The 12,395-nt window shown below is 41.8% G+C and overlaps 1 protein-coding gene and 1 pseudogene across 1 annotated transcript; both read left to right on the top strand.

The window, feature by feature from the left end:
- Positions 1 to 2,235: 2,235 nt before the first annotated feature.
- On the top strand, positions 2,236 to 7,192 carry LOC147629598 (AUGMIN subunit 8-like). The gene is made up of 7 exons (XM_086811936.1): positions 2,236 to 3,706; positions 4,013 to 5,058; positions 5,335 to 5,454; positions 5,585 to 5,701; positions 5,896 to 5,985; positions 6,114 to 6,221; positions 6,680 to 7,192. Exons 1-7 carry the CDS (start codon positions 3,112 to 3,114, stop codon positions 6,764 to 6,766), a joined length of 2,163 nt encoding a protein of 720 aa, XP_086668062.1. The 5' UTR covers positions 2,236 to 3,111; the 3' UTR covers positions 6,767 to 7,192.
- Positions 7,193 to 9,903: 2,711 nt separating this feature from the next.
- On the top strand, positions 9,904 to 11,853 carry LOC147629597 (uncharacterized; annotated as a pseudogene).
- The last annotated feature ends 542 nt before the right edge of the window (positions 11,854 to 12,395 follow it).

Genomic DNA, 12,395 nt, shown 5'->3' with positions numbered 1-12,395 from the left:
GTGATAAGGGGATTGTGGTAATCACCATCTATGTCGATGATATATAAGCACAGGTGCCTAAATGAGAGATTCCCCAACTACGTCGTGAATAGTTCTCTGAGGATTGCCTTCGAACGAAGATGATGAATTTCTTCCAAAATAAGAGATTACGGATTCGACGAAGGGCAAGGGACATCATAAATGCAAAGAAGACTATTCCCCCACCATCTTATGGGTGCACAAGCAAATACTGAAGAAAGTGTATGCAAGATGCAAGGGAGAAAAAGAAGTGGAAACAATAGCCCACCACTCACAAACAGAGAAGTTTGGCTCGATGAGTGGGGGGTCGGGTGGGAAGGATCATTTAGAAGGACCACTTTGTAAGTTCTTGAATCCTTCAGTTGATAATGATTGTAATTACTTCTAATTATGTTTATGTTTATTCACTTTTAACGACTCTATCATCATCTAGATGATGAGACTTGGAAATGGTTACTTGAGCGCGTCATTGGCACTTCTAGAGAGGATATGGTACTTCCTGACGTTGATGAGGAAGGCAAAGACAATGATGAGGAATGGCTCGTTCATGATAAGGATCCTGATGAAGTCCCAACTCCCTAGGCTTGGTGCTTATGCACCTTATTATGTTCTTGTCTTTTTGCTTTGCCTATGATAAGACATTATATTTTTTTGCTACAATCTGAGATGTACTTTGCCAAACGATTAAATAATAAAATCTATGTTTTCACCTCAACCTTATGCAAAATAGTTATGTTTTATTTCTCTATGCTTTGGTCTCAATCTAATGTCTGTACCTTCACTTGCACATTTGCACATGCACATGCACATGCACAAGCAAAAAAACAAGGGGCTCCCTTTGCATGCACTATAGTTTCTATAGTGCAAGCAAGGGGAGCCCCCTGTTTTTTTGCTGCAAGCTTTCCCGACGACTGTAGGTGGTCACCTATAGTCGAGCCAATAGCCCGGCGGTGATTTTCAAAGCTTACGAAAATAACACTAAGTTACCCAGCTATTGGCATGGCTATACCTCCATTCTGTTGTAGTGGAAGCCCACCTTTTTAAGAGGGACTCTCGAGGAAATCATTACTTAAGAAGGGATAGCTCTCCTTTCCAAAATTGAAATAAGATGAGATCAGAGAATTCAAGTTTGAGAAAGGAGAGCGTGAATCTCTCCCCTGTATTCCTTGGCCCTCCCCCTCCTCTCCTTTGGCCACGCGGAAGGGGAATCACTTATCTCTTAAATAAGAGTATAAATATAGATAGATTTAAAAGGAATAGCTTAGAGCCCCGTCCCACGTGGCTTTTATAGTGCTATAAAATCGGTGCCCCACGATAATTGAAAATCAACGCCAGGTATTTCCCTCCATGCTCGACAAATACCTTCGATTTCCTTGATTCTTCGGGCTTTTTGGCCAATTTCAAGCCCAGGTTACTGGTTTGCAGGTCAATGTTTACAGGTTTGCAGTTTCTTACTATGGTTGGTAAAGGTTTGTGAAAAGGTTTATCGTGATTGCTGACTGGAAGAAGCGTGCAATGCCTATTTTCTAGCGTGGCGGGGGACAGGTTATCTAAATTCTATTTTCCTAAATTCCTGCCATGCTGCAATCATCATGGCTCTGATGTTAAGTAAGAGTATAGAATAGACATAGATATAGAGGCAGATCACGCGTAGAAATGGCGAGCAGAAATGGGCCATTTTTGCTTGCCATCAGTGGCCACGAGTGTGAGGGAAAATCTGCATTTAAATCGTGAAAAGGTGTGCAAAACGCTTTGAAAATCGTGAGAACTCCTTACGCTTGCCAGCCCACCCTCCAAAATCACTATTAACCTGCAAACCCACCTTCCAAAACTGCACTGCTTTTGAAAACAGCGTGAAATTTGAAACTGCATGTTGTTTCCTTAGAAATGGAGCCCGTGCGTGACCTGAAGCCATGCTCACTAGAGGCCATAAGTGTGCACATTTTGGCTTCCGTGTGATCTGCCTCATAGATATAGATAGATGTTCACTCTTGTATCCCTGAACCGATTAAATTCGTTGAGCTTGAAGGTCTTCCTTTTTTTTTTGTTTTCTTGAATGGTTGGGAAAAAAGGTCTATTTCTGACACCGTGCATCTTGGGTTTAGTTACGTCACTTAAGCCGCACGTGTTAGAACAGAAGGCGGTTAGGACCTGTTTACATGCACATTGCGCAGAAATGGATTGTCCAGTGAGCCGCGACTCCAGTGGAAGCCTGGAGGTGCTGGCTCACGCTGCAGTTTTTGAAACAAATTAGGCACTCCTCGCCCAGACTGCGAACAATTTATGCACTATGATGATGATGGGCAGGGCAGGATTCAGGAATATACTGAAAGCGTCATCTGGCGGGCGGCGGCGAGTCGTGCTGTAGTGCTGAAGTAGTAGGCCGGCGGGCGGGGCCCGTAGCGCCAACGGTGAAAGCCGGTAGCAATCTTCTCTGTCAACCCTTTTCATCTATTTTCACCTGTGTATTTCGGGTTATTTCTGCATGTAGAAGAAGCTTGCACTCGCCATAGCCGTGACCTTTTCATCTCATGACCACCCTCATCTTTTGCCCTCTTCTTCTAATGGGGAACCTTCCTCCTTCATTCTTCCCACGTCTTTGCTATCTGAACAGCTCATAGGCCCACTTAGTTGTTCGCCTTCACAGGCAGCCCATTACGGTTCTCCCGTCTTTTTGCTTCTGCGATCGTTTCCTTTCTGTGTTAATCGCAAGGGATATGATTTGGGCTCGCCTTGTTTAGGCTGGCAATCGGCAATAGCAATATTGGGTCGTAACGGTTACTTCGCTATAGCAGCGTGGACAGTGGACTTTCAATCGTTGCCCTTCTCTATCAATCGCACAGATATGATGTGGGATGGTTTTGTTTGGGCAGATATGCAGCCACAGCTATGTTGGGTCGCAATGGCCATTTCGCCTTCGCCATAGCAGAAGAAGCTCAGAAAAGATATTAGAAAATGGTGGCTGCTGACTTTTTATCTGTAGTAATCGCACAGATATGAAGTTGGGTCGCTTTGTGTCTGCTGATATGCGGCTACCGCTATGGTTGGTCGTAACGGTTTCTTCGCCATAGCCTCTCAGAAAACCTGATTAAAATGGTGGCCAGCGATGTTTCTTGCGCCCCAAGAGCTCCGGCAGTGAAGCGCAGTGATGGCGGTGAGCTGCAGGAGGTGCTGCAGACCATGAGCTTGAATGAAGATGATAGAGGTAGGGGGTTGCCCTCTGACGATGGGGGTGCAGTGCTCACAATAGCAATAGCAAAGAAATCAAGGACCCGCGAGGTTGCATCCAGATACAAGGCTGCAACAGTTTCCTCTGCAAATGCAGCAGCAATCACAGCCCAAAGATACCAATCGCCCAACAGGGGCAGAAGTCAATCGCCCAATTTGCGTAGAAACAGTAATGACGTTTCAACTGCTGCTCCCAGAGCAGCTCCTCCAGACGGAAGGCCTGTCTCTGCTGAGAGAAGAAGGCCTTGGCCCACCCCTGCCTCAGAAAACAAAACGCCCACCACTAACAGCATGCTTGATGCATCAAGAACATCCATTTCTTCTTTGAAGAAACTGCCTGGTTTGCGGGATGCTGGTCTCTGGCCTTCCTCCATAAGCAGCTTGTCCTCTTCCATTCAATCAGACACGTCAAACTCATCATCATCAAATGAGAGCAGATTGGAGCAGCAAAGCCACACAGGTATTTGCACTTTGTTGCACTAGTTTACAGATCATATGGCACGAAGACAGAGAATCAAATGGGCTTCTCTTTGGATTCTAATAAGATCAGTTCATGAATGGCGAATGATCTGTTCCCAAATGTGGTATTTTGATTTGTCCGTACTGTTTCCTATCCAATGGGTCCATTTAATTTTCATGCATTTTGTCTGTACATCTTTTAATGAGATTGTATGCACACTGCACACTTATCAGTGTTAATTGTGTTCATATATGGCATCCTACAGATTCTATTTGCCCTAACAGCTAATGCGATGTGCACTTACAGGGCGATCTAGCTATGGCCAGGGCAAAGCTACAAATCATTCTCTAAAGTCCACTCAGAATGGCAAGGTGTTGGACCCTGCAAGAGGATCATTGGAAGGCAAAATAACGCCCGAGAGGAGGAGAACCCCCTTACGGCGTTCCCTTTATGCATCAGAACCAACTGAAAAGTCCAAGCCTCTGCTAGAGAATCAGGCTTCCAAAGTTGACTTATACAGATGGCCCGGTGCAGGCAATGCCAAGGCATTGATGAGCAGAAGCATGGACTTTAGCTTAGAGAAAGAAGGCACTTTAAGCCATGCTACATCATCCTTGCTGGTAAGAAGTGCTTCAAAAGTGGACAAAACCATACCCAGCAGTCGGAGTTTGTCAAGATCTGCTAATGAGGACACTAACCCGAATGTAGTTCGACAGATTTGCATGGATCCTGCAGAAGAAAGGGCCTCTAAGTCAGATTGCTTAGATGAATACAACTCGAGTGCATGGGAGATAGAAGAAGAAATAGGAAGCAGACGTTCTCTGATGCGTGCGAATTCTCTTGATGACAATGGATCAGATACAGAGAGTTCATCATCTGGAAGCCTTTCGATTTCTTCTTCTGGAGGGAATTTGAGAGCAAGAGGATCTGTTGTTCCTGCCCGCTTTTGGCAAGACACAGCAACAATTAGACGGTTGAAGGCGCCGAGTTCTACTCGTTCTATAACTCCTATGCGAGCTACCCATTCTGGGTATTCAACGCCTCAATCTCCACTTTCTCCTGCCTCTCAGGCCAAACCAATGCAGCCGTTCTCTCCTTCAAGAGGCTTGGCAAGTCCCACTAGGAGTAGAACAGGACATCCCATGTTGATGTCTCAGCTTTCTCTGAATGGGAGACGTAGCAATGTATCAGGCTTATTGAGTCTTAATTTGGATACTCGTAAAAATAAGAAAACCATGGGTCAGCAAGAAGAGGCTCATGATCTGAGGTTGCTTCATAACCGATGGTTGCAGTGGCATTTTATGAATGCTCGGGCTGAACTCGCCATGAGCACACAGACTACTGCAGCAGAGGTAAGTTACAGATCTTTGTGTGTGTGTGTGTGTGTGAGAGAGAGAGAGAGAGAGAGAGAGAGAGAGAGAGATCCGTTCTGCATTTTCCATGAACCTGCTGAATAACTGCCTCATTGACAAGCGGGCCCTTGGAGGGATTAGTAAGGAGTTGTGAGACGATTCATCTAGCAAACCATTGTTTGTGTTATGCACCATGCACCCTTAGTTTTGTGTGTTTGAGAGAGAGAGAGAGAGAGAGAGAGAGAGAGTATGTTTAACGATGTTTGCCCCTTGCAGAGCTTTCTCCATAAATGTTTTTTAAGAACATGTGACTTGCGAAAGTCCGTAGCAACCAAGCAGGGTGAAAGAAACAAGATCAGGCAGGCACTCAAGCTGGATTCCGTGCTTGCAGCCAATGTAAGGCACTTGCTTTTGGACCAATTTTTTAATGTGCTATCACCAGCATGGAATGAAAGAAGCCTTTGGTTTTGTGGTTTATCACTTCATTTTCTGACAGTCTTAGAAGTGACGTGACTGCCATTATCAGGCTGTGCGATTGGAAGAATGGGAATCCTTGCAGATACAGCATTCCTCTGCATTAACAGGTGTCATGGAAGGCCTTGAAGCTACCATTGTTAGAGTTCCACTCATTGGAGGGCCAAAGGTTATTCATTATTCATTATTCAATTGTCTTTAAGGGCAGTTGTGGAAGTTGGTGGGTGGTGCACGTTTGCTTGTGTATGTGCCTGTGCATGCGTGCACCTGTGTGCATGTGCGTGTGTTATACCATGGTCTTTTTGGGTAGAATCCATGGAATTTTCCTTACAAGAGCTTGAAAGTCTTTGTTTTTCTCTGCAGATTGACATCCAGGAGACAAAAGAAGTCTTGTCTGCTGCCATTGATATCATGGATGCAGTGGATACATCCGTGAGCAAGTTTTTGCATAAGGTGGGTGCTCTACAGATCCGCTTCTCACCACCATCTTCAATGACCAAGTCCAGTGTGCAAACAACACTTTCTGTTGAAATTTTTTCATGTTAGTGCCATGCTGTTGACTAATATCTCTAGCCTCGCAGGCGGAACTTGCAGATTCTTTGCTGTCAGAACTTGCCAAGACTATCATCCTGGAGAAGGCATCCTTGGTAGAATGTGGAGACCTGCTGGCTGCTGCTGCAGCACTAGAGGTCTCTCTCTCTCCCCCCCTCTGTGAGTGTGTATGTGTGTGGGTGGGTGTGGATGCAGATGCTCACACATGAGGCTTGCAACATCCTGCCTTGAGCTTACTTGTGAGCTCTCACAGGAAAACCCCAAGTGGCTTCCTGGCACAACTCACTCACTCATTCACACACACACTCTCTCTCTCTCTCTCACACACACACACACACAGATTGTGTGGAGAGAGAGAGAGAGAGAGAGAGAGAGAGAGAGGGCTCTATATAAGTGTGTGTGTGCGTGTGTGTTTGCATATGCATGCTTGTGCAGTTTCATTTCCAAATTTTTTCTCCACAATAAAAGTATATCAAATAACTAAAAGCATACTCAAAAACACATCAGTCTCAGCAAAACCTCTAGAGACTCGAGAGAAAAATTTAAGCTCAATAAACAAGCAACAGTAATCTAAGTGTCTTTTCGTGTTGTACAGACAGAGGAGCGCAGCCTGAGGACATATCTCATTCAGCTGGAACACGAGAAGATGCGTTCTTTAGGGAGCACCGAAAGAACTGTTTGAAGCAGGATAATTTTTTGAACTCATCAGCCAAATTACAGTTGAAACCAGAGTCAGCTCACTTTTGGGGCAGAAAGATGGCCTTTGAAAATTGTTTGATTCACCGTCCCGGACGGATGCAGCTTCATGAGATGACTATCTTACTCATCAAGCAAGCTGTGCATCACATTTTACATGCCTGAATTTGGGCCAGCTTGTGCAGACACTTCCCATTTTTGCTTCCAGCTTCTGTAAATTCCAGTGAACCTGGCAGTTTTGGCCTCTACTGGGGTCTTCTTAAAGAGCCTAATTGTCAAATAAAGCTTCGGATTCAATGACCTTTATTGAGAGGTGGTCTCGTTAGTTAATCAATCGTCTTTCTAGTTCGAGAATTCAACAGCTAGAGAACACCATGCGAATTGGTTGACGGATGGTAGCAAATGGAAAACGTGAAGGTAATGTCATATAGTAGTGTATCCCAAGTGCAAATGTAAAAAAATTCATAGAACATTTGGATAATGCAAGGAAGATGATATTGGTTATGTATAGATGATGTTGGATAAGTTTTCATAAGTACTGTGTCATAGTTGATATTGGTTATTTATAAAAGCATAAGTACATTGTCATAGTTGACTAAGAGGTGGTAGCATTGGGCCCCAAAAGATAGAAAAAGGATGAACTATTTCTCTTCTAGGGGAGAAATGAAGACCATTAGCTTTATGCTCAAAGCCATAGACTCCTATGTAAGGAAGTTTTGGTGAGTGTGATCATAGACAATTATCGTGTTGATAACTTATCATAATATTGTTCAAAATTGTCATACTCTTATGTATAAATGTGAAGGCATTGCCTTCATTTTTTTCATTGAGCCCACCTTGCTCTTATTTCTCGTGCTTTTCGTTAGCCATACACACTCGAGCATTGCTTGCTATTCAAGAAGCAGTTGAAGCTTACATTGTCGTTGTTGCATGATGGCCGATTGGCAACCATCCATGTCATATCACTCTCAACAAGGACAATGATCCGAGGCGTGTTCGAAGACTCTACAACAATGGCTATGCTATGCCTTTGGTTTGAACCATGACATGCCTTGAATCGCTAGAAGGATGCTTGTGATTAGGAAGTGTATGCTCAATTTATGCGCGTTCTTAGGATTTGTCATTTTTTTAAAAGTGATTTTGTGTGTTGTATTTGATGCAATATACTAGATTAAGTGAAAGTATTTGTAGTGTCTGAGTGATTTCATGTGTGATCTTCACTTTAAACCAATGACACAAGTCCGATCTTTTAATTTTAATCGAGCACAAAATACAATCCAAGTACAAGCTTTAAACATTTGATCAAGCACAAAACATAAAGCAAGGGCACGAAATGTAACACAAGTTTGAGCTTTTAGATTTTCGATTGAGCATGAATGTGATGAACTCTTGAGCTTCTTGACGTTCTCGGAATGGCATGAAAATTGATGTAGGTAAGATCATGAAAGATGCATGTATCATAAAAAATTTGGGGTGTGAGTAGTACAAGGTTGCTAGTTGAATGCTCATGTGTGAGGGCTTGCTTTTTAAGTTTCATTGAATTTGAAGCAACTTATAATTTTTAGGAATTTTTGTAATTAGATAAAAATAAAAAAAGCATTGAGTATAAGTAATTAATTGTGGGGCCATAAATGTGACTTCAAGCTCATTTCTCATTTATGAGAGAGAGAGAGAGAGAGAGAGAGCTGAGAGGAGATGCTTGTTGCTTCTTGCACGTGTGCCTTGTATGCTTTTATGAGAGTGTAGAGAGTGAAAAAGGTGAGTCCCTGCAGGGAGGTGCAACAAACTTCTTGTTGTTGATAGCAAAAGGGAGACTTGGGGGTTGGAGCTAGCAACCACTGGTGGAGCTTGTAGGTCAAAGATCTCCCAAGGTAAGAATCCCACAATGGTCATTGCCTATTTCACTGATTGCTTAAATGAGTGAATTCTTGGAAGAGTAAAAATAGGCCATAACATTTTTGGTCCCACTGTTAGGGGAGCTAATCTTGCTTTCTCCTTCTTCTTAGAGTATTCAGCTTCTTCCTTGCATGCTTAAAAATTTTTGATTTTCAATTTTGTCGAGCTTGTGTGTGCAGATGTGAGTGGGTAAGGTTGTCGAAAAATGGAGGAAGGTACGGTAGATGCCAGATTTTTGTTGTTTTTGGTTAAAAGATTAGTTTGTGAGAACTTGGGGAACCTTGAGGGAAGCGGATGGAAGCATGAATATGTGTACAAAAAATGTCCCAAACAATGCTATTTAGGTTGTGAACTAGCTCTGTGAAATGTGTAAAGCTAGATTTCAAGAATTCCATTTTACTCCACGAAAAAGATCTCACAATTCAAACTTTTAGGTTTTACAATTCAAACCTTCATGATTTCCTTTCCCCACGTCACGGGCTGGAGTTTCTTTCTGTTTCTCTCTCTCTCTATCTCACGCTCATGTGCCCACACACAAACAAAGCTTGCATTTCTCTCTCTCTCTCCCTCTCCCTCTCTCTCTCTGTCTCTCTCTCCCCCTCCCACACACACACATACAAACAGCTAAATACTCTCTTTCTCTATCTCTCTCTCTCTCTCTCACACACACACACACATACAAACAGCTAAATACTCTCTCTCTCTCTCTCTCTCTCTCTCTCACACACACACACACACACACACACACACACACACACAAATAGTTGAATACTCTCTTTCGCTGTCTTACCTTTGTGATGGATTTTGGTCAGAGCAACACGTGCCCAGCCTAGGATCTGTCTCTCTCTCTCTCTCTTTCTATGTTCGGCTGAATACACAAAAGAGAAACATGGTGGAACTACAAGAGTTGGAAGAGGTTGCAACTTTGCAGGTCTGAGCACTGATCTCTCTCTCTCTCTCTCTCTCTCTCTCTCTCTCTCTCTCTCTCTCTCTCTCTATGCAATGCAAAAGTGGGGATTTAACATAAGTTTATATGTTAAAGGTTAATGCACTCCCATCCCAGGAACATAAGTTCATTAGGGAATATGAAGCACAACGCAAAAGAAAACAAAGAGCCAGAAACAAAAGAAATGCAGAGGAAGCAAGAAACTGGGACCATGTAAAGACCGTTTGATGGCAAAAGAAGAGCAGAAATTTCCAAAGAGATTGTGTCAGCGAACAAATGGAATGTACATGGCCACTAAGAAAGACATCTTCAATCAGCTAATCCTTCATCCATCATTAAAAGATTTGTAAGACACAGCTCCAAGGCACCAGAATGATGTTCAAACAGCGCTCATAGTAAATATTTGCAACACACTTCAAAGTTTGAAGAAGCCACAGTCTGGGGATGAATTATTCCTCAAAAGGTTTGCCATGATAATGCTCTTAAACTCAAAAGAATCAGGGGAGTCACGAGGCCTCAAACCCACTGATGTCTCTAAGCTACTATCCGTTGATAGAAGGAACTTTTATGTGGAAAAATCTCATCTGGAACTTGAAAATGACAACTCCATGTTGTCTTTCTCCACGTCATAGGAAATAACCAAGAAGCCACATACCTAATGAGGTCAAGGAGCTGGTGGTCACTTTTTGGACAATTGAGACTTGTGTGTCCCCTAACAAAAAGGACATATGTCGAAAAAGAATTGGTCGAAAGAACTACATCAAGCACCCAATTCATTGACTAGATGTATCACAGGTATGCCTATTGTATAATACTAGTGAAAGTTAGAAAATTTCTCACTAGCTAAATAGTTATGGCACCCAAATATAGATATATGCCTAATGCATAATAGTTGTTTATACCTGTGCATCTAATATTTACCTAATAGCTTTCTCATAGTTGTATATATCTAAAGCCTATGTAATAGGTAACTAGCTATGCTAGTTAATAGATAGACAGTAGCTACTTAACAGTTAGAGTGTGCAGTTAACTAAGACTTGATTAATACATGCTTACCTAACATATACGTAATAGTTGTCTAATAGCTGCATATCTTTTAGATATGTAATAAATAACTAGCTATTTTAACTAGTAGCTATTTAGTAGATATGAATCTATTTTAACTAGTAGCTATTTAGTAGATATGAATCTAATAGCAACCTTCGTTTAATAATAATTGTGCACTTAATTTATACGTGATAGCTATCCAAAAACTGTATATAACTAGTAGCTATTTATTAGATGTTGTGTAACTAATAAATAGATGTACCTCTAATAAATAGATGTACCTCTAATAGCTAATAGCTCTATATATCTAATAGTTGTGTAATAGCTTACTAATAGCTCTATGTCTCATGAAATGATATCGAATAGTTGTTAATCTTCTAGTTTTAATAGCTGTTGATAGCTACCTAATAGAATTATATCTAATAGCTATCTATCTTATATCTGACTACTAGTTGATCATTGCTAATAGTTGTAGACAGCTATTAGGTACCTAAAAGCTAGTAGACACAGCCTCCTAATAGCTTACTCATAGTTGTCTAATGATTGTTTAATAGCCACCTAATAGCTGTCTACTAGCTCATTGATAGCTAACTATTAAACAACATTATAATAGCAATTTAATATCTATCTAATAATTGTGTAATAGCTACTATGATTGTTTATTAGCTAATTGATAGCTACCTAATAGCTACCTAATAGCTAATTGATAGTTACCTAATAGAATTATATCTAATAGCCATCTATCTTATATCTGACTACTATAGTTGATCACTGTGCTAATAGCTATAGACAGCTATTAGGTACCTAAAAGCTAGTAGAGAGAGCCTCCTACTAGCTTACTGGTAGTTGTCTAATAGCCACCCAATAGCTGTCTGCTAGCTTATTGATAGCTAACTATTAGACAAGATTCTAGTAGGAGCAATTTAATAGTTGTCTAATAACTTTGTAATAGTTACCTTATAGATGTGTATAGGTGGCTTGATAGTTATTAATATGTTTATAGGTGGCTTACATGCTTTCTATGTTCTGGATTATAGACTGAGCTCTTCCAACGTTTCAAGGATGCTTTTCCCAATGTCACAATCCAGTTTCGTGCTTTTGAGTCAGCGAAGCCATACTTTGTTCGAAAACTCAAGGGTAGTTATCATGTTGTTGTATCTACCATGTGCAAATTTCATTTTTGAAGGATGCTGTCAATCATATGCGTAGTCAAGCCTTCGGAATGCATGGTGGGTTGTATTAAGATATAGGCCTTGGAGCCTTAGTGAACAAGGCCTACGCTTCATTTCGTACCGCTAATTGTGTGGTTCTCCTTCAAATCGTTGCAGCATTGTCTGTTCAACTCGACGCAGTCCTTTCGCTGTCCTCTCCACAGTTCGTACAACCATTCGCCGCCGCCGCCATGTGTAGGCGATTGCAGGCTTAGAGGGCTTAGGGCTTTTGAAGCCCATGGTCTCAAGGTCCTACATCTCAAGTTTCAGCCCTAATGATCCATCGATGCATGTGCTAGAGCCAAAAGACCAGGTCTGTCTATGCATTCCATGGCAGTTTGTATGAAATCTTTATAAAAGTGTTTTTAAATACTAATTAGCTTTCATGCTTATCATTAAAGGAGTACTAATCTGTTAAGTGCTCTTGTGAGGGTCTTTTTCCATATCCTTGAAGTGGTAAGCATACACCATGGGGTATTCATAAGCCTCATTGTCATCAAGCTTCATCAACATCT

Source organism: Cibotium barometz, chromosome 17, assembly GCF_041138505.1.
Source record: "Cibotium barometz isolate CiBa-2024 chromosome 17, ASM4113850v1, whole genome shotgun sequence".
NCBI lineage: Eukaryota > Viridiplantae > Streptophyta > Polypodiopsida > Cyatheales > Cibotiaceae > Cibotium > Cibotium barometz.
This window is presented reverse-complemented; position numbering and strand designations above follow the sequence as displayed.

Excerpts from the sequence above, each read along its gene's own strand:
- LOC147629598 (XM_086811936.1), top strand. The coding sequence starts at position 3,112 with ATGGTGGCCAGCGATGTTTCTTGCGCCCCAAGAGCTCCGGCAGTGAAG. Across the intron at positions 5,059-5,334 it reads CACAGACTACTGCAGCAGAG|AGCTTTCTCCATAAATGTTT; the intron begins GTAAGTTACAGA and ends TGCCCCTTGCAG. Across the intron at positions 5,986-6,113 it reads TGAGCAAGTTTTTGCATAAG|GCGGAACTTGCAGATTCTTT; the intron begins GTGGGTGCTCTA and ends CTAGCCTCGCAG.